The following is a 23,794-nucleotide window of genomic DNA, read 5'->3' as shown; positions in this document are numbered from 1 at the left end:
TGGTGTTGGTGCAAGTAAACATTTACTCTCCTGTCTTGAAGCTGCAACCTTTCAGCTTTTCTCTGATCTTGCTCCAGAAAAATTACTGTATCTTTATTGTTTGCTATATGTTGAACTTGTAATGCTTTTTACATGTCTAATAATGTTTTGATATTCACCATAATGTGTTGGGATTTTTTTATATTTCAGGTGTATATATCTCCAGGTATGCTGATTTGCTGCAGCCTAATCCTCTGGAAGCTGGAGCAACTGGAGATGTGATTGTTTTTAAAATAATAAAGGTAAATTTATCTTGCTTATTCTTGAAGGATTCTGTTGCTAACTGATAAAATAAAGGTGATTTAAACCTAACTTATTTTGCTTGCATTTACACAGTTAGCTGCTGATAGAGAAACTAAAACCCTTCCAGGCTTAAAATCTGTTGATACTGAGATAAAAAAAAAAAAAAATCATTATTTTTTTATAGAAGATGAAAATGGTATGTTTTCTATGAAAATAATGTACTTACATAAGTTGCTTTTTTAATGGCCCGTTTTAATTTCTGTGCTGTTACTTCCTTTAGCACTTGAAGCATTTTGCCGGTTTTCAGGAAAAAGCTTACGCTTACAAATCTTCTGCTTTGTTACAGGGAAAAATGAAAAGCATATATGACCACATCGGTATGAAAGCAATGGAATCAACAGTAAAGAGTGCATTAGATCCAACACCAAAGCATGAGTGTCATGTTTCAAAGAATGCAAATAAAGTGACCTCTTTGTTGGCTTATCGAGCCTACGAACTCACGCAGGTGAAAGTTGTGCATGTGTTAACTTCTTATCTAAGGCTTGATAAACAGAAGTTACAACATGATGGAGATAAAATCACTGAAGACATAACAAATACTGACTATGCCCTGTAACGCTGCTGTCTGGTGTATGTTTAGCAGTAGCCCAGAGATGTCTGTATTAGAAATTAAGAACATGCCAGTCTCTCCTGTTTCCCTTATATATATATATATATATATATATATATATATATATATGTATGTATATATATATGTATATGTGTGTGGGTATATATATACCTGGACCTGATGGAGAGCTCCTTCAAATCAGGATGTAGGTGGAGTAAGAGATAGCTAGGGAGTATACATGGGGCTGGAATGTAGGCCAGGGAGGAGAGGAGAGAACGAAGAGTTTTAAGTGTAAAAGTAAAACTGGCTAGGAAAGAACAGCATTTTTCTTTTTTTTTTAATTTCCTTTCATCCCTTCTCCCCCTCCCCCACCCCCTTTTTTTTCCTTTTTTTTTTTTTTTGTTTTGTTTTGTTTCCCATACCAGATTCTTAGTTGTGGACATGGGGAGGGGAGGACAAAATGGGATCAGTTCCAGGCATCTCTGTTACTCCAGCTGTTCACTGCAGTAATCTGTTGCAGTTGGATTATTCTATGAAGTCCATAGATTTCAGGATATTAACTTGAAAGCGTCCTGTTTAGTATTGCAGCTTCTTTTACTTCTGTAAGTCAGAGCTGAGCACTGAATCAGATGGCTGGCAGATGAATGTATGTTTTCATTTCTCACTACAAACTTGCCTGAACTAACGTTTTTCTTTAACATCAGAGTTTTGTGACTGCACTAAGGATAGACTCCCAAACTTGCAGAAATACTTTCCTCAGTGATTTCTTTTGTTATTTTTCCCATACCTCATCAAGCATGTACTTTCAAATAATTGTTGCAAAATTATTATTTCATTCTTGATTAGCTCCTGAACTACTGTCCATCCTGTCAGTGTTTGGTAGAGGATGGAGGAGCAGGTGAAAATAGACCTTAATTGGTTGTATAACAAAGTACATATGAGAAGGACCTTTAGAAGCTTTTTTTAAGTATCACCTTTTGAAGAAATAGGCTGTTGGTAAAACAAACATAGATGTGATTTATTATAGTAATTTACAACTTCGTTGGTATACCAGTTAATGTATGGCATAATGGGTTTCAAACAAACTTCTTTTGTTTGTTTAAATAATGAATCATGAGGTATATTTTGTAAGCTCTTCTGTGAATCATTCTTTCAATGAAGACAGGTCATGGATTTTGGTATATTTGCAAAATACAGGTTACCAGACTTGTAATAAACATTGTGTTCACTTCTTTTTTAGTACTATTTTTATGAATATGGCTTTGATGAAATCAGGAGAAGACCAAGACATGTATGTCCTTATGCTGTCGTGTCATTTACTTATAAAGATGAAATGGTGCCATTACCAAAATTCTTGCCTCCATCAAGGTAAGCTAGAAAATGAGTTTTGCAAAGACTGCATGCAGCATGAAGAATTTATAGCTCTTGGCAGTAGCTTACAAATTATTTAGGTGAACATGAATGGACATGTTACAGGGACTTAGAATAATAAATATTTCTAACGCAAAGCAAGAGGTGACAGAATTGGTTTTATGCAGCAGGTTGGCCCCTGTAGGAAGCAGTTCTGCTGTTCTCTTCACCTACTCGCCCTCTGCCTAGGTGGAACCCATGTATTGTGGTTGGGGTTTTGTTTTTTTTTGTTTTAGTTTGGGTTTTGTTTTTTTTTTGTTTTTGTTTTTTTGGTTAACTGAGGGAATTCAGGCCTAAAAATGCTCACAGCATTGTTTTGTTTGGTATTTGTCCTAGGTTCAGCAGTAGCAGTCAATTTTTCCCTTCTTAGTAGCTGATGCAGTGCTGTGTTTTCGACTTTAGCCTGAGAACAACACCGAAAACACACCAGTGGTTTTAGTTGTGGCTGAGCATTGTTACTCCGATCAAGGACTTTGAGTTTTGTGCTCTGCCAGGGAGGAGGGGAAGCCGGGAGGAAGCAGAGACAGGACACCTGAGCCAAACTAGCCAAAAGGGTATTCCATACCACAGCACGTCATGCACAGTATGGAAGCTGGGGGGAGTTAACCGGAAGGGCTATATTGCTGCTCGGGTCAGGCTGGGTATCGGTTGGCGGGTGGTGAGCGACTGTATTCTCTCCCCTTGATATTTCCTTAATCATTATTACTGTTGGTGGCAGCGGTAGTGGTTTGTGTTATACCTTAGTTACTGGGCTGTTCTTATCTCAACCCATGGGAGTTACATTCTTTTGATTCTCCTCCCCATCGCACCAGGAGCAGTGGGAAGAAGAAGGTGGGGAGTGAGCGAGCGGCTGTGTGATTCTGGGTTGCTGGCTGGGCTTAAACCGTGACAGTATTCCAAAAGTATTTTCTGTATACTTTGTCACTGAGCTCTTCACTGGTGGTGTGATCCTGCTTGTGGAGAGAATATTGAAGTGAGCAGTTGGTTACAGATACAGTAGGAAAGCTATGCTGCTAGGAGGGCATCAACATGTTGGGGCTGTACCATGTAGTGCTAAAAAATAGTGATCAAAATGCCTAATAGCTTGAGGTTAGAGAGCAAATTATCAGTGTTGCTTTGTTGTGAGACTGATAAAGTATCCTTAATGCCAGATTCAGTAGCCAGAAGCTTCTGCTTCAACCTGGTCATTCTGTCTCTTTTTTCCTTTTTATAGATCAAACAGCTTCAGCGCAGATAGAATTACAGGTAAGAATAAATTGAAATTTATGGCTTTTATGATGGTGGTTATGGAAGGTTATAGGCTTTTTTCCCCAAGTAGTTTTATTTGTCTTTAACCAGCTTAGTTATGCTGACTGTATACCTGAGTTTTAATGATACTGGGTGATCAGATACCTTAATGTTTATCTTCTTTTACCTGAACAAACCAAAACTGAACAAAATCAAGTCTTTCTTTCCCTCTCCTTTTCAAATTATAGTGAAGTAAGAACCTAAATTCTGCTTCTTAATCTCCTCCTCAGTGGCATTTAAATTAATATGATCCTCTGCCCTGCTTTTCTTTTAAACCTCATTCCAGTGTAATATTAATGTTTGAAAGTGGTTGACAGTTAAGGTAAGGACAGAGGATATCATTCCACAGATGTTGGCATCAAGGATGTGCTTATATAGTTAGGTACAGGTGACATACTAACCTCCTTTAATCTGCTCAGAGCAGGTTAAAACAAGATAGGATTGTAAATACTCTTTCTGTTACCTTTTAGTTTATTATTTAACATATTGTCATCTGGTCTGGTGTTAGTATGAAATTTTCCCTATACTGCTTTTGGAGAGTCACTGCCTTTTTATTGCCATTTCCTTTCAGTCCCACAAGTGGTTTTGTCACTGGAAGTCAGGGGAGTAAAACTCCTTAATGCTAATGTAGCACTGAGAAGCAGGCACTTCTTTACTACAGCCCTGGGTGCTAGGTGGAGTTTTCACAAATCAAGCACACCCCATGCCCATTTCATTGTTATATTTATACTCACAAATTGCAAGGTAATGTACTCCCAGTTACAATGATTGGTTAGTGATTTGCACGGAGGAAGGGTCTTCACTTGAGTGTTTTTTTAGTAGTATAATGAGAATATAATGAGGACAGTTCAACTAAAGGACACCCTAATCTTACATTGTTGCCAAGCTGGCCGGCTAGATATCTACCTTGCCAGGTTGTCACATAACTCATCCTGTATACAATAGACCCTAGGCACTCTGGTTATGGTCTAGAGAGTAAGGACTAAGGCTAACATGTTACAGAGAACAGCGACTTCAAGCAATGCAGCATCAGATTTCAAGTAGCGCAGCAACCCATGCTAATATAAAGGCTAAACTTCTTAAATCAAGATGTTCCTATAGCTGCTTCACAAACACAAAATACGGAAAGATTCAGTAAAATTTAAGATAATCTGCAAGTGTTTCACTTAATCTTCCTTTCTCTGTCTTAATTTAGATAAATACAACTATACATTATGGAGGGGACAGCTTTGGAATAAAGGCAGACTTTTGTGCCACATCTCCTTGAAATCAGCAGCACGTCCTTTCCTTCCATGCAAGCTGTGAGTATTACCATTTTAACAGTAAGTTTAGAATATTGGTTTGTTAAAACTCTTTCTAGTAGAGACTGGTGAATTTTGGATGTATTCAGGTGAAAATCTAAAATACACACTGACTAGACACTTTAAGTATGCCAGACTAGACTCTTGAGTCATGTGTGTCCAGAGCCGCTTTTAGCGCATGCACATGATACTGTCAGCACCTCTTTTTTGTTTGGTGGTTGGTTGGTTTTTCCTTTGAAGTGACCCTCCCCACCCACCCCGCTTTGCAGGAGTAAACACCACTGGCTCATGAGATAGTCCAAGGAACTGATTTTTAAGAGAGTATATTGAATAGTTCTTACTTGATCAGTGAGGGTAGGACTCGGGGGGGTGGGTGTAAAGAGATCTTTATCTTTTTTTTTTTCTTTTCCTCCTTCCACCCACCCTTTCTCTCCAGTCCAGAGAAATTGGAGGTTGAAAAAGTTGTGAGCATTGATCAACTGAAGAAAAAAATTTCACCAGCGCTGTTGTATAAAGAAACTTATGTAGGAGCAAGAGAAGGTAATTCCAGCTCAATTTTTTAAAATTTGGAATTTTAAAGAGTTTTCTGAGTTAAAGTGTTGTTTGGGTTTTTTTCTTACCTTCTCTCTCTACCTTTGTATCATGTCAGTGTTGAAGAATGGCATGTACTGTAGCCTGTATGAAGTTGTGGAGAAGTCCCGTTCTGGTAGTCACTTTGAGAGTTTACTTCACAAACTAGAGAAGGAGAAACTTGTGAGTGCAACAGATTTTACTATTCCTGTTTTGAAAAATAATTTTACTAACTGTTAATTAAGGTGCATTACAAGATCCATGATCTTACTGGAATTCCTTAGCTGGCATATTCTTGAGCACTTCTCTCCCCATGATGAAATTTAGCTTACCAGTAGTAAGCAATAAGAGTATTAGTAGTGAACATATATCTGTGCTTGATACCATATACTCTTTTTGGTTGAAAACAGGTTCTTGTGAAACCACTTCTGGACAGAGGATTCCTTTTTCTTCTTTCTCCTTGGCAAATGATATCTCCTTATGGTATGCATATCTGGGGTTTTTTTGGTTTTGAGTTGGTTTTGTTTTTTTCTTTTACTGGGCTTTTGAGTACCAGATTTTGAAGCACAGTGGTGGTCCTCTCAACTGGTCTTATTTCTTGCCTTCTAGACCATCAAACTGGACGGCCTCGCATGCTGCATGCATTGTTTCTGTTCCCAGAACCTAGAGGTATAGTGAACCTAGGTAAGTTTGTTCACTGCTAAGAATGGTGTGTACATGCTTATTTAAATGTAGTTTAGATTGTGTTGAAGATCCTGTAGTGTTATACCGTGTCAGTGTAAACTAGGAATAAGTTAGCATCGCTTACGGTCATGGTGATGGTTTTCAAAAAGCGCTTATTCATGAAAGCAGTTGTTAAATAAACATATTTTAGGTTCTTTTTATTCATGTTTGGGAAAGCAAAACTTAGTTGCAGTGTCTTGACTGTATATTCTATTAGAACTGAGCATCAGTAGCAATGCACTTAAGAGGTTTGAGGGCTTTCTTTAATGTCAAAATATTAAGTCTTCATTCAGTGTACCTGTTCGGTTTTTTGCTCTGGGCTATGCACCAAAACCTGAGTAAAAGAACAAAGAACATAATGATACAATGAAGTAATAACAAATAACTACAGGAACTTGGCTTTGGGATCAAACTTTAATCTTTTACTGTTGAAATTTGCAATAATTGCTACTAGCGGCAGTGTGCAGTCTTTTTGGACTGCTGTGAGTTAGAAGTGATACTATCAAGAGTATCAAGCTCTTCCCAGGTATTTCACTTTTGCAAATAAGTTCTTGTCCGATGTCCTGGCAGCTTCTTAGGTTCTTGCGTCTCTATTTTTAATTTTAATAACCCCTTACATTTTTCTTGTACAATTAACAATTGGGAAAATTCGATCTATGTTACACTGGGTGAGAGGGAATATGATACAAGATGACATTTCACACAAGCTTAATCACTGGTTTGAGTCTCCAGGGTGCTCCAATGGCTGAATGAAGAAAAGTTTCAGTCTGTGATTGGAAGGAGGGTCAGATTGCTCCAATTGCATCTCTTTGATTTAGTGAGTTGTATTGCTTTGGAAAGGGATGGAAAAAGCTGTGTAGGTTTCTGCTGGGTTACTAAGCTGAATCATTTTGTAAGGGTTCAGTGAGCTTAGAAGCAGCATGAATGCATCAGGACTGCATAGGAAGAAGTAATACTTTCCCTTGTTTCTTGCAGGAGGCTGTTAGGTTGCTTCATAGTAAACCTCAGTAAGCCTTTGAAGTGGGCTTCTGGAAGGGTCACTGGAGTGGTTTATATTCACAATGCTATGTGTATATAGGATATAGGTTACCACAGAATTATGAAAATGAGCAGTTTATCATGACTATCTGTAGGTTGACTTTTAAGTAGGCTTTATAGATGGTTACCTTCCCCCCAGAAAAATCATTCTCCTGGCTTTTGGGCTATTTCTCCACAGTCATTCCAAACTGTCTTTCACCAAATATGTATAATACAGAACGTTGCTAACTAGTCATAATTCATTTATAACTTTATAATTTGATTTTAATTGTAAATTCTGTTTTCTTCTATGGCAGCACAAAAAAGTGTTTCATCTGGAACACAGAAAAATTCAGCTACCGTGCATGAAAATCAGGAAATCATTCCAGAATTCACAAAGTTTATTCAGTCTCTACATTTTGCTTTAATCCAGTCTCGTAAAGACACTACTGCAGATTTCAATGCTGTTGTGGAAAAGTACATACATGAGTATTTGAAAAGAGGCTGTAGTGGCTCTGGAAAATACAGAGAATTTATATTATATCGGTATGAATCGCGGCTGGATGAAAAAAAATTTCTTTATTCTGCTCCAAAAAATAAATCTCATCTTGACAGTTCCTTACAAAACTATATTTTTGGTTGTGAGGCATATCAACTACCTGTTTCTAGAGCTGTGGAACTGATAGAAGGAAATCAGAAATATCAGCAGTTCAGTCCCATCTCAGATTATGAAGTTGCAGAAGACTCTGATTTTGCCAATGCAAGAATAAGGAAAAGAATCCGTGCAAAATATGAAGCCAGGAGAAAACTGTCTCATTCTGGAGATTATGATCCTGATAGACTCAAAGAACTTATTAACTTAATCCAGAGCAGGAAAAAACACACAAGTGGAGATTCTGATTCTGAAGACAGTAGAAATAGAAGCAGTCTGAAAAGGAAGCTAGAAAAACAGTCTGGAAGTTTGAGGAAATACTTAAAAATGAGTGAATCGGCAGAGAATACTTGTCAGTACGAAGGTAAGTCAGTGTTTGGAGTTCCTCTTCAAACATTGCAATTTAAAGTGTATTTAGTTATCTGTATAGGTTGGATGCTTTTTGCATACTGTGGGTGTTTTAATGCATGGTGGTTCACTTAGGCGTTGACCTGGGATCTGTCAATAGAGATCAAGTTGATTTTTATGTAGGTTGCTTCTTTGTAGGAGGCACGTTAACAGCAGTTGTCATGCAACCTGCATTTGTTCTGCCTCTTTGGAAAGAGGGCAGACTTCCAGAGCTTGCTTAGCTTGTGGTACTGTGCTTTCTCCTTTAGAGTACTAAGCAGACTTGATACCATGGTGTTTGACTTTAGGCATTGCTGTAATCCTGTTAAATTTAGATTGAAGGGGAGAATGCAACTTCTCAGCATGAGCACAGTTAAATTTTAAAGTAGCCAGTAATGTGTGTAGTGGGACTGAAGAAACAACCTGATAGGATTAAGATTGAGTTACTGTGTATATGAAATCATCTCCATCTGAGTCTCAGATAATTATCACAGATACCACCTGATACTTCAAAAAAAAAACCCAAAAAAAAAAAACCCCAAAAAAACCCAGCCCAAATCTTTGATTTGTTTCCCTGACCCTTTTCCCAAGGCAATGAGCCAGGCCTCCTTCAGAAGGAGGAAACCTGGGGAAGAAGAGTGGCTCAAAATGATGGAATTTGCACTGGTCATTCTTGTGTACGTGACTCACTTTGGAAGATGAAGTGGCTGATTTTAGGAATAAGTTTCCCTTTTGAGAGGGACAAAAGATACTGGCATGTGTAGATGGAGGGGACAGAGGGTAGGCTACGTGCTAGATTTTGGGATTCCTCCTGCTTGGAAGTCTGTGAACCTTCAGGGCTTTTTACATTGATGATTAATGTAAAATATGTGAATGCATTTCTACCTGGCTGTAATCAGGACAGTATCTGTTTAAAACCGAGTTTTTACTTAACTCCTTTAGAGGCTCCAAACCCGCAACATCTGTCTATGGTTTGAATTCCATGTTTACAGAACCCTATAAGTAATTTATTTGTCTTGCAAAAAAATCTTACCTAAAATAATCTGATTTTAAGTATCTAAACATGGTTAGATTTTTATTAGTCAAACAGCTCTTAAATTATTCCATATTTCCACGTGATAAATGAGTTAGGGGTTCCTCAGATACTTGTATACTACAAGTAGTTCCTTGGCCTGTCTCTTCCCAAGAAGAATAAATACCTGTGGTATTTACTCATCCAAGGGGATGAGGATAAGAATAACAACCCTGTTCTAAATTTATGTTTCATATAAATAGGTGTGATGATGTTTTAGAATTGTGCTTAGTCTAAGATAACTTATGAGATTACATGTTAAGATACTCATCAGCTTTTGGAACAACAGTGATAGGATGGAGAAAAGTAAATATTTTACACAAACTAATCTTTTTCTCTCAACAAGTGATGGAGACTTTTAAAGGGTGTCCATAAAATACATAGATCATTGTATGTGACTTCTCTTAAGGCATAAAATGGTGTGTTATTGAGTGACCTAACACCCCCCCCCCCCAATTACTTACCTGAGAGAGGCTGTTAGCTTTAGAAACTGCTTTTTAATCAACATCTACCTGTTTAAAATTTTTTGTTAAGAAAATAGATGCCTGTCTAGTATATGAACTGATGCTGAGTAGTAAGACTGTGGGTATGTGGCTGGTGTTGGGGGATGGAAATCTGGTTTTGCTTTTCTTTGAAAAGTTAATAATGGATTACTCTTCCCCTCTTCTCCCTGTTCTAAGGGGGCAGAACAACCTTGGACTCACCACATGCTGTTTTCTCAGTTAATACGGGTCTTGGTGGACATGATCCTGACTTGAGGCAGCAGGATGTACCCGACCCTGCTGTTGCTGACCCACACGGCCTCATTAAACTGCTTTTAGAAACACTAGCTAGTGCAGGACACTTGGATTCATCGTTGGCACGGTCTGTAAATCAAACTTTAGGACTAAGCAGTGATGAAGAGGATATGAGACAAAAATATGAGTACGAATCCATTCCAGCACAGGACAGAGATGATCATGAGCTTCGTAATACTGCTCAGGCTGAAAATCTTCACTTTAAGGACCCACAGAGCCCAGGGATACTGGAAACTGATGTGGCAGGCTTACCCTACCCTGTTGATGTGGATCTGCAGCTTTCAGCTAATGAAGTAGGCCTTGAACAGACACTACATTTAAAAGTAAGTGCAGCCGCCGTGTAGGTAGATGGAAATAATGAATGTACTATTTTCATGAAGAAGCTTTTTGGTTTGGTAGGAGCATATATGGAAATATTCTAAACAATAGTTGTGTTCCTGGTTCCTTATGTCTGCTCCTTCTGTGATAAAAATAAGAAAACCTCAGAGATGGTGGTTTGGATATGACACCTTATATATCCGTATCAGCGGTATCTGAGTGAGAAAGTGTTAAGGAATGTGCATAGTGGAAAGCTTGAAGTGCTCTGTGGATGTGTCCTGGGTTCAGCAGTAGCAGTCAGTTTTTCTCCTTCTTAGTAGCTGGTGCAGCGCTGTGTTTTGACTTTCAGCCTGGGAACAGAGCTGATAACACCAATGGTTTTAGTTGTTGCTAAGTAATGTTCACCCTGACTAAGGACTTTGTGAGTCTCACGCTCTGCCAGGGAGGAGGGGAGGCCGGGAGGAAGCAGAGACAGGACACCTGACCCAAGCTAGCCAAAGAGGTATTCCATACCACAGCACATCATGCGCAGGGAGGTAACTGGGAGTTACCCAGAAGGGCACGGGCTGTCTTCGGGGGGGTTAACCTCGTTCGGCGGTGGTATGGTATTCTCTTGTCTTGTTATTTTCTCTTATCATTATTGTCATTGGTGGTAGCAGTAGTGGTTTGTGTTATACCTTAGTTACTGGGCTGTTCCTATCTCAACCTGTGGGAGTTACATTCTCCTGATTCTCCTCCCCATCCCTTCGGGAGCAGGAGGTGGGGGGGGAAGGAAAGAAGGAGAAAAGAAGGGGTGGAGTGAGTGGACGAGCTGTGTGGCTCGGTTTGAACCACGGCAGGATGTTAAAGGTGTTTGGGGAATTGGCTTTCTTTTGTTTTGGTGGGAACAGAGTTCAAAGGTTCCGAGCATTTAAATGCATGCCTTACTCTCTCTGTGCCCTCTTGGTGTATATGTGTTCCATGTACATGTCATGCTTTGCATGACAGCATATAACTGGCAGAACACCCTTTGAAGAAGGCTCTTGTCCTTAGGATTCACAATGCCCCAGCTGCTTGCTCGATCACCATACTCTGTAGAGTGGTTGTTCTATGATCTCTGTTATTAATACTTAGAAACAAAGCCCAGTTTCTAAGTCATGAAAGGGTTTGTCCTACCGTGTACTCTCTGTGCTGTTTTGCTTCTAACTATCTGGAATGTGAAATGAAATAGGGTTGTTCAAGTACTTAATACTAGTTGCAGGCAATTCCTCAGTAATGCCAATATCTCATGGCTTTAGTCAGCTTTCAAGACAAGAGCCTGAAAAAGGCAAAGAAACAGACAGTTTTCCTATTTTTTTTTCCCCTTATTTGCCTTCTTTCTTCCCTACCCCACCCAGCTTCTCTGCTCTAAGGCAGGTGGTCAGGACTGTGTTACTTAATGATACACCATCAGCAAAGACATCTGTCTCAGAAATTGCCAAACAGGTGAATGAAATATGTTAAGTACCACATGTAAACATCTCCAGGTTTGACCTGACTTGATTAATGGCAAGATTGCCAGTATCTGGTGAACTCAGGTGTGTTCTTGCTGTCAGCTGTTCAGAATGTAAAAGCTTAACAGCTACCAAAGGAAAAACAGCTTTGAGCTGAGAATTTCTGTTGTTTTTTAGGAAACAAGCACTGGAAGTATAAGTAGTTATGAAGACTGCAGTCCCTGTCCTGTTACACCTATAGAGCATGTTCGTCGCAGGCAGCGTTCCAACTCAAATAACGTAGAAGTTGGAATGCACTGGAAACTTATTCCAATTACAGGTAAGATGGGTTTAAAACTCTTCTGTTGCTACAGATAGTGAGAGAAAACTTGCTCTAAAGGTTTGTACTTTTCATAGATCCCGTTCTTGGATTACATGTTGGTACTCAAGTGTATGTACTATGCAGTTATTTCTGATATTTGGTTAATGCAGAAATCCATTGGATGAAAAACAGATACTGGTGGAGAGTATTGTTTTGGGTGCATACTGACATAATGTAGAAATGTGAATATTTGAGTATTTGTCTGGTGAAGTACATAACTGTTTTGAATTCAGTGTTTGAGCTTGCTGGGTTCTGCTCACAGATTGGATAGGCAGATAACTGCAGCTTCTAATCCAGAAAAGTAATGAAAAATGTGTTCTCACAAAAAGTAGTCTACTTATTACTGCATCAAGCTCTTCTGCTGGACGTGCTTCCAAGTCTTTGTCCAGTCTAAATATTTAAGTCTTAAGTAATCATGTGGAAGAAGCATCTTGTTCTACTTCTTGATGAGTCAACAGTGTCAAGTCTTTGGAGAGCATAACAGAATGAATTTGAAGCACGTGAAAACTGGGCTGTAGGAATAGTCATCAAGAGCTCTAAATTCAAGGCTACAAGTCAAGTTGTCTTACGACTAAATCCAAGTAGAATTTTAGCTGCATTCTCCCAAGCACAAACTGACTGATTTCTGATCTAATTCCAGGAATGCTGGGATCTGTCTCTTGGACGTCTCTTACTTCCATCCAGTTGTGTAGCTCAGCAGCCATCTCTTGCTTGTTTGGCTGAGGAGGGAGGAGGGCTAGGAAACCAGGTTTCCCCCCACAGTGTTCTTAGGCCTTTTAATGACATGATGGGGTGATTCTGGATGGTATTTTCTGCACTTCTCAGGGCCAAACATCAAAAATCTGTTCTGATATTTTGCAAAGTTACGGAGTATGGAGACTGTGAAGTTGTTTGGATGGAATGTTGTTTCTTTTACTCCTGGAGGAGCATACACAGGAGGATATGGTTGCCGAGATAACTAGTTAACTGGATGATTAAGCATCTAAAAACTAATGCATCACAGATGCTGGATGTGGGAGTTCATGCAAGGGTTTGTCAATTGACTGGCAAATGGCACAGGCACCTGAGAGACTACAAATTTTATGAGAAAAAAAAAGTATGTTTGAAATCATAAATCATAGAATCATGGAATAGTTAAGGTTGGAAAGGACCTTAGGATCATCAAGTTCCAACAGCCCCCTGCTATGGGCAGGGACACCTCCCACTAAATCATGCCACCCAAGGCTCTGTCCAACCTGGCCTTGAACACCACCAGGGATGGAGCATTCACACCTTCCTTGGTGTCCTGTGTTCAGCAGTAGCAGTTATTTTTCTCCTTCTTAGTAGCTAGTGCAGTGCTGTTTTGATTTTTTGGCCTGGGAACAGTGCTGATAACGCCGATGTTTTCAGTTGCTGCTCGAATGTTTGGTCTGGCCAAGGACTTTCTGAGCCTCATGCTCTGCCAGGGAGGAGGGGAGGCCGGGAGGAAGCAGAGACAGGACACCTGAGCCAAACTGACCAAAGAGGTATTCCATACCACAGCACGTCATGCCCAGGATGTAACGGGGAGTTTCCCGGAAGGGCTAGGGACTGCAGGGTTGGACGAGGTATCGGTCGGTGCTTGGCTGGGGGGAGTGGAGCGAGTTATTGGTCGGCTGGTGTTGAGGTGTTGTATTCTTTCCTCTTGTTATTTCCTTTATCATTATTGGTGGTAGCAGTAGTGATTTGTGTTATACCTTAGTTACTAAACTGTTCTTATCTCAGCACGTGCGAGTTGAATTCTTTTTGATTCCCCTCTCCATCCCTCCAGGAGTAGAGGGAGGGAAAGAAGGTGGGGAGTGAGTGGACGAGCTGTGTGGATCGGTTTAAAGCACACTTGGGCAACCCATTCCAGTGCCTCACCATCCTTACAGTAAAGAACTTCCTCCTTATATCCAATCTAAACTTACCCTGTTTAAGATTTAACCCGTTACCCCTTGTCCTGTCACTACAGTCCCTGACGAAGAGTCCCTCCCCAGCATCCTTGTAGGCCCCCTTCAGGTACTGGAAGGCTGCTATGAGGTCTCCACGCAGCCTTCTCTTCTCCAGGCTGAACAGCCCCAACTTCCTCAGCCTATCTTCATACGGGAGGTGCTCCAGTCCCCTGATCATCCACATGGCCCTCCTCTGGACTTGTTCCAACAGTTCCATGTCCTTTTTATGTTGAGGACACCAGAACTGCGTACAATACTCCAGGTGAGGTCTCACAAGAGCGGAGTAGAGGGGCAGGATCACCTCCTTCGACCTGCTGGTCACGCTCCTTTTGATGCAGCCCAGGATACGGTTGGCTTTCTGGGCTGTGAGCACACACTGAAGCTGGCTCATGTTCATTTTCTCATCGACCAGCACCCCCAAGTCCTTGTCCTCAGGGCTGCTCTGAATCTCTTCTCTGCCCAACCTGTAGCTGTGCCTGGGATTGCTCTGACCCAGGTGTAGGACCTTGCACTTGTCATGGTTGAACTTCATAAGGTTGGCATCAGCCCACCTCACAAGCGTGTCGAGGTCCCTCTGGATGGCATCCCTTCCCTCCAGTGTATCAACCGGACCACACAGCTTGGTGTCATCGGCAAACTTGCTGAGGGTGCACTCAATCCCACTGTCCATGTCAGCAACAAAGATCTTAAACAAGACCGGTCCCAACACCAATCCCTGTGGGACAACACTCGTCACCGGTTTCCAGCTGGGCATTGAGTCATTGAACACAACTCTTTGCATGCAGCCATCCAGCCAGTTCTTTATCCACTGAGTGGTCCATCCATCAAATTGATGATTTAGAGACAACGATGTGTGGGACAGTGTCGAACACTTTGCAGAAGTCCAGGTAGATGACATCAACTGCCCTACCCCTGTCCATCAGTTCCGTAGCCCCATCATAGAAGGCCACCAAATTGGTCAGGCAGGATTTCCCCTTAGTGAAGCCATGCTGGCTGTCACCAAGCACCTTGTTGTTTTTCATGTGCCTTAGCATGCCTTCCAGGAGATACATGTAAATAGTTGCTGAAGTGTCTTTATTTGGGATTTGCTCCCTGCTCATGCATTTGCTTCTGGGAAGGCTTGTGACCCAAAGGTCTAGGTCCATGAAGGATGCCACCTTGGGAGAATGTCATTAAAAAAGGGTAACTTTAGTTTAAATCACACCCCCCCCCTTTTTTTTTTTTTAATCCATTTTTGTTTACATGTCAGGCAGTAGCTAGGATTCCAGATTCAGCAGTATACCTCCCTGTTTAAATTCTGCTGAATGCTTTTAATAAAACCCTGTAGTAAAACCAAAGGCTTTTGGTTTTTGAAACGAAGGTTGTTTCTTTCTGTAAAACTTTAAATAACAGCCTGTGAAGAGTACAGCTAATCAGGTCTGAATCATATATATCCTGAAAAGGTTTTTCCTAATATAACTGTTACAGAAACTTGCCATCACATCAGGAGGAGTGGATGGGATATTGATTATTCTCAGTAACCTCAGGATTTGAAATTTTGGCTGTATTGGGGACTCAGAGAGGGAGAGCCACAGAACAACGTTTCATGATTAAAAATCGGTATTCAGCTGATTAGCTGTATTAAAATGCAGAAAGTTACAAACACAGCCCCAAATTTAAAGGCATAGTATAGCTTTTAATCTTCTTACTAACACTTGCTTCTATAGTAGGTACAGCATTTCTTGATTGCAGTAGTGATGTAGCTTCTAAGTGTTGGGCAGCTCATGAAGAGTGAGATACAAAACATTTCTTAGGTACCTTATATCTGAAATGAGCTTAAACTAAGTTTACTCTGGTAACATTGTGATTTGATACCAAGTTCTTCAGTCTTTTAAAATGGATGTACTTGTGTATGCAGAAGGTGTAGAGCAAAGATGAAGGTACAGGGCAACAGAAAAAGGTTCAAATTAAATCAGGTGGAACCAATTGGAATAATGTGATTTGTATCTGTGATAGTGTTTTTAAAGGAAACTGTAAATTTGGGTTGACTCAAAGGATGTGCTGTGAAGGATGGAGGAAGAATGTATGGTTTCATTGACAAGGAAAGCAAAATGGAAGCATATCTCTGGTTTTTGTATAACTCTGGTGGCCTAAAGTAATTTTGAGGTGATACTGTCACCTTGAGAAACGGATCTTGTTGGTAGCAGACTTTTTCCTTTCAGATCTGGGTGGATATGATCAAATAGGAAACTGAACAGAACTTTTTTAACTGGCTATACACCTATCTGCCTTCCAGAAGAACACTCTAGAAACTGTACTGTGTTGGTTATTGCTTCTGTTCCAGAAATGTGGTTTTCTGCTTACAGCTGTATTTACTGAATATTAATGCAACACATAGAAACCCCCCAAAACTCTCAAACAAAATTTACAAAGGAAACCTCCTTTGAAGTGTTTATGGAACAGATACGTACGGAAATACCTGTACGTATCTGAAATACCTGGGTATACATGTGTCATTACTTGCAACAAAGTGTTAAATTTGGTTTAAAACCAAACAAAACAGTAGTTTTGAATGTGGATGATAAAGAAAACTGAGTGCTGCAGATATGATGTGACATGTGGATTTGGAGGTTTGGATGATGCGGGGTGTAACTACCGTGGGACTGGAGTCCTGCCTTTTTTAGCCAAACCCTTCCGCTCTCAGTGGCGAGATCAGACATGCAGCCCACACTTTGCAGCCTGACTCCCCAGGGCAGTGTGTGGCTGCAGTAAGCCCTTGGAAAGTCCGAGGGTTATAACCTAGTACCAAATGAAAAGATTTGAATAATTTGTCACTGTGCTTGATTTCTAATTTGTTTGCTTGTAATGAAGGCAGTGTGTGTCGTAATCAGATGTTATCTCTGGGATAACTGCTCATGTTCTGCTTTTTGAGCAAACTTTTGACTTTATTGTCTCACCATCTTAGGAGCTATTAAATGTGCTGTGATTGTGTACATCAGCAAACAGTAACACCTGAGTCTTTAGATTTAAGTTGATTGGCGGGGGAGGCACAACAGTAATGCAGTTTTAAAACTGTGGTTTGGAGGTTTTAGTGTTATCAGTTGTGCGTGATTTTCAAACATGAGATGGTGATGATTAACTCTTCCTATATAGGTCTGAAATCACCAGAAGAACCACTGGTGTATTTACCGCCAAAGGATGCCTTTCCTAATGACCCCCGGGTAATAAATAGACAGAGAAGTTCTGATTATCAGTTTCCATACTCTCCATTTTCAGACACACAAAAGGGGACAACGGAAGATGAGCTTTATGCAAGACAAGTGGAGAAACTGGAAGATCAGTGTGGGCTAGCAGACCACCCTTTTGCAACTAAGCATTCCATTAGTGCAGTAATAGAGACTACACTATTAGAAGAATATAATCTCTTTGCAAGAAAGATTCAAGAAATTTTGCAGCAAAAGAATATCACCTATGTTAGTGGTATATCCACACCAGTCTTCTCTGCCCAGGAGAGGATAATGAGACTTTCTGAATACATCTGTTTACAGGCATCGGAGGTTTCTGTCCAAGAATATATAGAGACACTGAATGAAAAGCTGCATAGTGTTATTTTGTCGTCTTCGTGCATTAGGCAAACCCCTCCAGTTGGTTCTAGTCCTGAACCAGCAGAAGTGGTCAGAAACGCTGCACCGAACCCTCCGCCCAGCACGTTGCCCGTTTGCAGGGACTCTGACACAGCGGCGCTCCCAGAGCTGTTGTGTAGTAACGCTGTGGAAGATGGGGATTCTAGCGAGCAGCGTGCATCAAGGTTGCCCATAGTGAAGGAGGAAGTAGATCATGTGAATGCTAGAACAGAGGACATGGTGACATGTGATGAGCAGACCTCTTCCAGCGGTGATCTGACAGAGATGCCAGAAAAGACACAGAAATCCCCAGACAACTTCAGCATTTCAACCCAACCAGCCTTTTCTGATTTCATAAGCCAGTTAAAACCTGAAGTATTTAACAGTTTGGTTAAAATTATTAAAGATGTACAGAAAAACACTGTGAAATTTTATATTCATGAAGAGGAGGAAAGTGTTCTCTGCAAAGAAATCAAGGTAAGTATATTCCAGTTCAACTTCTCATGTTAAAATAGTCTAGAATGCGTTTTAAATCACAGTGTATAAATCTGGACTTGCAAACATATGGTAATCTGAAATCTTGTTTCAGAAGAGGTTGAATTGTGAAAGTAGGCTGTCCTGTCCCATTTCTTCTTTGAGCTTCTGAGGTAGTCTTGCTTCTATTAAGTTTTTATGGAAGTCTGTTGCTTAGAGTCAGAAAACAGAACAGGGCTGTAGTTTGGCTCTTTCTAAAGATACTGCTAGGGGGTGGCCTTAAGTGGAGGCGGGGGTGGTGCAGGGAAGATAAGGGCAAAAATGTGATGGTACCATTTTAGAAAGAATATATGAGAAGTTGATGCTTTGGGGTTTTTTCCCTTTCTGTCCAGTTAATAGTACAGGTAATTTTTGGAGGTTACTGTTCTTCTGTATTTAAATGTGTAAGATTGAAGTTGACAGTGAAGTAATAAAAACTTCTGGCTTTAGTTGAAAACTTGTTTCAGCAGACTGACAGTTGGCCATACATGTGCAAAGAGCGACTGCTGAAACAGCTGATTTGTGTGTGCTGCATCCTTCTGACTAATGTATGGGAAGGACAAGAAAAGCAGTTTCTCCAAGACTGACCTGAGTGGAAAACTTAGTTGATGTGGTCTTCATGTGGGGATGGTTTTGGTTGAACTACCTGTTCACCTTTTCTAACCTTCTCTTTCTGCGGTGCTAGGAATATCTCACAAAGTTAGGTAACACCGAGTGCCATCCAGAACAGTTCCTTAAAAGAAGAGCTGATTTGGATAAACTGTTGATTATTATCCAAAATGAAGACATCGCCAACCTCATCCATAAGGTACTTCACAAAACAAATGTCTACTATAGAAAGCAGTTGTTAAAAGTGAGCCGAGCTCACGGGATGCCCTGTGTTTAGCTGCTGTTCGAAGAAACAAAACTGGTTGTGATAGAGACATCCTTTTGGTCCGTCATAGACCCCTAACTCCTTCCACCTCCACATATGTGCTAATGCATGTTTATTCTTAGTAGTTGTAAAGTTGTAGAGAGGCCTGAGTAGTTCTGTGATGCTGTAATGGCAAGTGAGGTTAATGTAGGCATTCCCAGCAGCTGTGGTTTAGGAGCCAGGGCTGGACAGGACAAGCCATTATTTTAAGTGCCCAGAAGCATCGGAGCTGCCACTGTCTCGTTCATGCAGTGTTTCTGAGATCACCTCCCAAGGCAAGAGAACTCTTACTCCTTGAAAATGTGTTTTGCAGTTTGATATTTGCTACTACTCAGTCGGGAAGTTCTGTAGTTCCTGGTTTTGTATGAGCTTTGGTGTACATCTCTGCTTTACAACATTTTAAACAGATACCTGGCCTAGTAACTTTGAAGAGGCTTTCCTGTGTCAGCTTTGCGGGTGTCGATAGTCTGGATGATGTGAAAAATCACACTTACAATGAGTTGTTTGTGTCTGGTGGTTTTGTTGTGTCAGACGAATCTGTCCTTAATCCGGAGTCCATCACTACAGGTAAGTGGGATGCTTCCTGAAGCTATAAAACGCACACTAGAAAAGCCCAACAATTCAGTATATGCGAGAGGTGCCACACTCACCACAGGGAAGAACCAGATTTTCTAATTTCCAGGTCTTCTCATTTTTGTGAGGTTGTTGGAGAGCTTCAGTTAATTCAGTCTCTTCCTTACCTTGGCGGATGTTTTGGAGAACATGTTTCTGGGAAACGTGGACTTGAGGATCTCGTCTAAGTTTGGGTTAGATGGTGTGGTTACATATGGTGAAGTTACGTATGTGGAACCTGTTACTCCCTACCACTCACTCCACAAATCTGCTAGGAGAAAAATACTGAAAACTTGCATTTTTTTTCCTCACTTTATTAGAAATGGAATAGTCTAACAGAGTTACCAGGTTTTTAAATACCTGTTATAGCAAGTCAGGCTGTATGACTGAATTCAGCTTTTACATAGCAGATAACCACTGCTAGGCATCTGTCCTCAACATAAAAAGGACATGGAACTGTTGGAACAAGTCCAGAGGAGGCCACAAGGATGATCAGGGGACTGGAGCACCTCCCGTATGAAGACAGGCTGAGAAAGTTGGGGCTGTTCAGCCTGGAGAAGAGAAGGCTGCATGGAGACCTCATAGCAGCCTTCCAGTACCTGAAGGGGGCCTATAGGGATGCTGGGGATGGACTCTTCGTCAGGGACTGTAGTGACAGGACAAGGGGTAATGGGTTAAAACTTAAACAGGGGAAGTTTAGATTGGATATAAGGAGGAAATTCTTTCCTGTTAGGGTGGTGAGGCACTGGAATGGGTTGCCCAAGGAAGGTGTGAATATTCCATCCCTGGTGGTGTTCAAGGCCAGGCTGGATGAGGCCTTGTGTGGGATGGTTTAGTGTGAGGTGTCCCTGCCCATAGCAGGGGGGTTGGAACTTGATGATCTTAAGGTCCTTTCCAACCTAAACTATTCTGTGATTCTGTGATTCTATGACTTGGAGAAGCAGCACCTTAGTTTTGGGATACTGTTCTTGGTTGATCTGCTAGGAAGAAAACCCAGAGTCCTGGGCCGATGTTCATAGTTGTATAACTACACTTTTAAAACAGCAAGATTTATCTGTATGCTGAAGCAGTATGCTCAGTTTGTATACCACAAAATGTAACTTTTATTCAATATCTCTAAAACAGATAAACTAAAACAGTTCTTAAAATTCCTGGAGGATCTCAATACCCCAGATGGGAAATGGCAGTGGAAGGTCCACTGCAAAATACAAAAGAAACTTAAAGAGCTGGGGAGGTAAGTAGTGCTCTTCAGCTACCAGTTGTTACAATGCTTCAGCTTTAACTATGCTCCCCAGCACCCAGTTAAGTGGAACTTACTCTGTCTTTTGACTTAATATTTAGATACTTGATTTAAGCTCAGTCTAACAGCACACCTTCACTTTTTCCATCATAGGATGAATGCCAATGCCCTGAACCTGCTGAGCCTTCTGAACACCTATCAAAAGCAGCACTTGGTTGAGATTCTGTCCTACCATAATTGTGATTCTCAGACTCGAAATGCCCCAGAACTGGACTGTCTTATCAGGCTTCAGGCTCAAAACATACAGCAGAGACATGTTGTCTTCTTAACAGGTAAAGACTGCTTCTCTCCCTTTTTTTTTTTTTGATAATAGGTGCATATATTAATACAAAATCTTCTTTTACGTATTTAGAAAAGAATCTCAAACCACTTTCAGTGTATGTTGATAATGGAATAGTGGTTGCTGCTGTTGATGACTTCATGCACAATTTTAAAAGTCTAGTTGGGTATCACAGCTCAGTCACTGAGGAGAACAGCCTTCCTCCCGCTGATGCTCACAGAACCCAATCAGGTAATATGGAACACACTTTAAGACTCTTATTTACTGAGTTAGATGGGGTGGGGTGGAGGGCCTGGGGACAGGGTGCCTGTACACTTGTAATGAACACTGCCCCTGGCAAGGAAACCCCAACTCACAGCTACTCTTTTTCTAGTCTAAATGATGGGGGAAAAGCAGTGGGGCTGGAGCACCAGAGTAGATGTTACACATAGCTCCTAGCCTACCTAGCATGGTGCTTGAGAAAGTAGACAGAGTGGTGTAACCTCTGCTCTCAGGAGAGGAATGGACTTGAAACTGAGCTGTTAGTAACTGTACTCCTTTAACTGACTGATTAAATACTCACCTGCTGTAACTTTAGATGCTGGTTTGACATTAACCCCCTTGGAACTGGGAGTTGGGATTTCCCAACACTAAGCATGAACACAGTGCGCAGAAGCTTTAGCATCAGAATAACTGGACAGTCACACAGAGGGTTACGTGTGTGTATTGAGTGGCTGAAGACCAAGACTAAGTGATATTGGACTTGCAGACCTGAAGCATAACACTTTGTGAGTAGTGTATAGCTTTTCTAACAAAAGTGTGTATTCCAATAGAATAGAGCTTTCTCTGTCTTCTAATCTAGAAAATGTAGAAAATGATGTAAAGGATGAGGAGGACATGTCTCTGGATTCAGGGGATGAAACAGCACAAATAGAAATCTGCAGTGATGTTCATCATGTGGAAAGTGTGCAGGCAGAGGCCAAGGGTTCAGACTGCAGAGAAAACAGTCTGACAGTTACAGAGTTACCTCCTGTGGCACCAACTGCCCTGTTGGAAAAGACTTCTAAAATTGACTTGGAAGAGATACAGCCAATGACTCCCGTTCCTACAACGTGCTCTACTGAAGGAGAAAACCGCGGTTCAGCTGAACAAGCTCCTTTCAGTAACTTCCAGGTTTACGGCAGACAGTTAAACATGTCCCACCAGTTCAGCCACTTTAATGTTCTCACTCATCAGACTTTTCTGGGAACATACCCCATCTCATCTGCAAATCAAAACCAAGAAGGGGGCAACTATTTTCTATCTGCGTACAGTCAGAGTGTGGATACAGAAAAGTCATCATCGCCTGGTGGCTGGGATGCAAGTTGTGATTCTTCCAGGTCATAATCAAACCAGAAATAAACTCCCAAGTCTCTTTTTGTAAGTTGCTGTGGACTTTTCTGTTTCTAAAATGGTGGGTTAACAATTTCTATTTTATTCTGGAACAAAATGTTTCTTGTTCTTGATCTCAAATGTCTTCTTGTCTTATTTAAAGCCTGAGGGCCTGTACCTGTTGGAAGCATCTGAAGATTGAAATAAATATATATATTTTCTAACATTATTGTACTTGAATTATCTTCTTTGTTGGCACTTTTATGTTTCTACATTTGTATTTGGCCTGTACCTGGGCTTCAGTTTTTGAGGGTCTGTTTAATTGTAAAACTGAATGTTTGCCTAAAATATGTGAAACAGTGAGGTTTGGTTTGGTTTTGTTTTTACTGTAAGAGTATCCAACTCACATTTTTTTCATAAATTTCAAAACTTATGTATTTATTTGACACAAATTTTGTACAAATGTTTTTACGTGACTATAAGTCAGTGTAGTTAGTTTAATGACTAGAGACTGGATCTTGGCTAAATACCTCAATCAGAGTAACCAATGGTGCAGTTCCACTACAAAATAAAATAAACTCTTAATGCACAAGGGACTTGCTAACACATTGCCTTGTTTGTGGTTTTTATATTCATTTCAGAGCCTGTGAGACACATCCAAACTTTATTTGAGGAATAGTGATTATCCTCATGTCTACTTTGGCCGCTCTATGCTTACTGCAGCACCATCAGAGCCATCTCACCACCTTTATCGTGCCACTGTAATTTCTGTACAGACCTGCTTTAATGACTGGTAGTTCAGTTTGCATTTGAGAAACTTCCATCCTCTCCCCCTTCAGTGTAATGATTACTCTTTTTTTGTTATTCTTTAAACTGGCATTGTGGTGTAAGTACAGAGTTTTATCAATTTCTTATTCTTTTTAATTTCATATCTGCTGAATTATAACATATTTTTCCCAGTGTTTCTCTCTCAATTGTCTTATTTCGTGCCTCATCTTCTGAGTCAGCTTCTG

General features: G+C 40.6%; 1 protein-coding gene across 5 annotated transcripts in view; it reads left to right on the top strand.

Annotated features, from left to right (window-relative positions):
- TASOR (transcription activation suppressor) overlaps positions 1 to 23,389 on the top strand; it is a 34,308-nt gene extending 10,919 nt beyond the window's left edge. The window contains exons 5-23 of one of the 5 annotated variants that reach the window (XM_065687605.1): positions 190 to 281; positions 629 to 787; positions 2,133 to 2,260; positions 3,516 to 3,547; positions 4,785 to 4,890; positions 5,327 to 5,430; positions 5,540 to 5,643; positions 5,871 to 5,943; positions 6,070 to 6,144; positions 7,518 to 8,216; positions 9,992 to 10,431; positions 12,076 to 12,217; positions 17,467 to 18,290; positions 19,012 to 19,134; positions 19,647 to 19,806; positions 20,977 to 21,085; positions 21,245 to 21,423; positions 21,504 to 21,662; positions 22,273 to 23,389. In XM_065687605.1, the coding sequence (XP_065543677.1) occupies positions 190 to 281; positions 629 to 787; positions 2,133 to 2,260; positions 3,516 to 3,547; positions 4,785 to 4,890; positions 5,327 to 5,430; positions 5,540 to 5,643; positions 5,871 to 5,943; positions 6,070 to 6,144; positions 7,518 to 8,216; positions 9,992 to 10,431; positions 12,076 to 12,217; positions 17,467 to 18,290; positions 19,012 to 19,134; positions 19,647 to 19,806; positions 20,977 to 21,085; positions 21,245 to 21,423; positions 21,504 to 21,662; positions 22,273 to 22,796 (4,232 nt within the window). In that variant the 3' untranslated portion in view covers positions 22,797 to 23,389. Of the gene's footprint in view, positions 1 to 189; positions 282 to 628; positions 788 to 2,132; positions 2,261 to 3,515; positions 3,548 to 4,784; positions 4,891 to 5,326; positions 5,431 to 5,539; positions 5,644 to 5,870; positions 5,944 to 6,069; positions 6,145 to 7,517; positions 8,217 to 9,991; positions 10,432 to 12,075; positions 12,218 to 17,343; positions 18,291 to 19,011; positions 19,807 to 20,976; positions 21,086 to 21,244; positions 21,424 to 21,503; positions 21,663 to 22,008 lie in introns of those variants that run through there. The other 4 variants (XM_065687604.1, XM_065687607.1, XM_065687606.1 and 1 more) reach the window with 4 other exon arrangements.
- Positions 23,390 to 23,794: the final 405 nt, after the last annotated feature.

Source organism: Lathamus discolor, chromosome 7, assembly GCF_037157495.1.
Source record: "Lathamus discolor isolate bLatDis1 chromosome 7, bLatDis1.hap1, whole genome shotgun sequence".
NCBI lineage: Eukaryota > Metazoa > Chordata > Aves > Psittaciformes > Psittacidae > Lathamus > Lathamus discolor.
This window is presented reverse-complemented; position numbering and strand designations above follow the sequence as displayed.